The sequence below is a fragment of the Nannospalax galili genome, unplaced genomic scaffold (assembly GCF_000622305.1).
Source record: "Nannospalax galili isolate Female #2095 unplaced genomic scaffold, S.galili_v1.0 scaffold619, whole genome shotgun sequence".
NCBI classification, from domain to species: domain Eukaryota; kingdom Metazoa; phylum Chordata; class Mammalia; order Rodentia; family Spalacidae; genus Nannospalax; species Nannospalax galili.
Genome location: NW_008344186.1, coordinates 12,086 through 12,751, shown reverse-complemented (window position 1 = coordinate 12,751; position 666 = coordinate 12,086). Strand labels below are relative to the sequence as shown.

Genomic DNA, 666 nt, shown 5'->3' with positions numbered 1-666 from the left:
GGGACTTGTGGCCGGGCACTCAGGCCACCATGGAATGAGCTTGGGGACTCAGGGCAGGGCAGAAAATGCACAGAACCTAAAGTTCCTTACACAAATACTTTATTGAATATAGCACTGGACCCGTCACATCTGACACAATCATGCTGGCATGAGAATGGGCTCCCAGGGTTGCTGTCTGTGACACAGAGGACTTTGTGGGTCATAGCTCCCCAGAAAGGGAGAGGGACCAGGTGGCACCTTCACACCCCAGCAGACATCAGTGATGTGGCCTTTGATCCAGACTGGAACAGTTCTGGTGGCCCAAAGGCAGCTTCTAGGGGCCCCTAAGACTGGAGACTCTTCAGGAGCAAAGATGTAACTTGCAAAGCCTGGGAGATCAAGACTATCAGCAGCTGGACTTCTGTCCGGAGGAGAGGCCACAGCAGGCCTGGCTGGAGCAGGCCGGGCGGCAGAGCAGGGACACAGAGGAGGACCCGCGGCAGCAGCTGGGCTGGCAGGAGGAGGCACAGCAGGAGGAGGCGGGCACACAGCAGGTGGGTCTGCACACGGGGCGGCAGAGCAGGGACACGCTGGAGCAGGGTCTGCAGCAGACGGGCTTGCAGCAGAGGGGCACACAGCAGGACGACTGGGAGCTTGAGGGCTGGCAGCTAGACTGCTGGCCGCAGG

The 666-nt window shown here is 59.8% G+C and overlaps 1 protein-coding gene across 1 annotated transcript in view; it reads right to left on the bottom strand.

Moving 5' to 3' along the window:
* Positions 1 to 385: 385 nt before the first annotated feature.
* LOC103739944 (keratin-associated protein 10-9-like) overlaps positions 386 to 666 on the bottom strand; it is a 5,549-nt gene continuing 5,268 nt past the window's right edge. The window contains exon 4 of the mRNA XM_029567096.1: positions 386 to 660. Coding sequence (XP_029422956.1) covers positions 386 to 660 — 275 coding nt within the window. The remainder of the gene's footprint in view (positions 661 to 666) is intronic.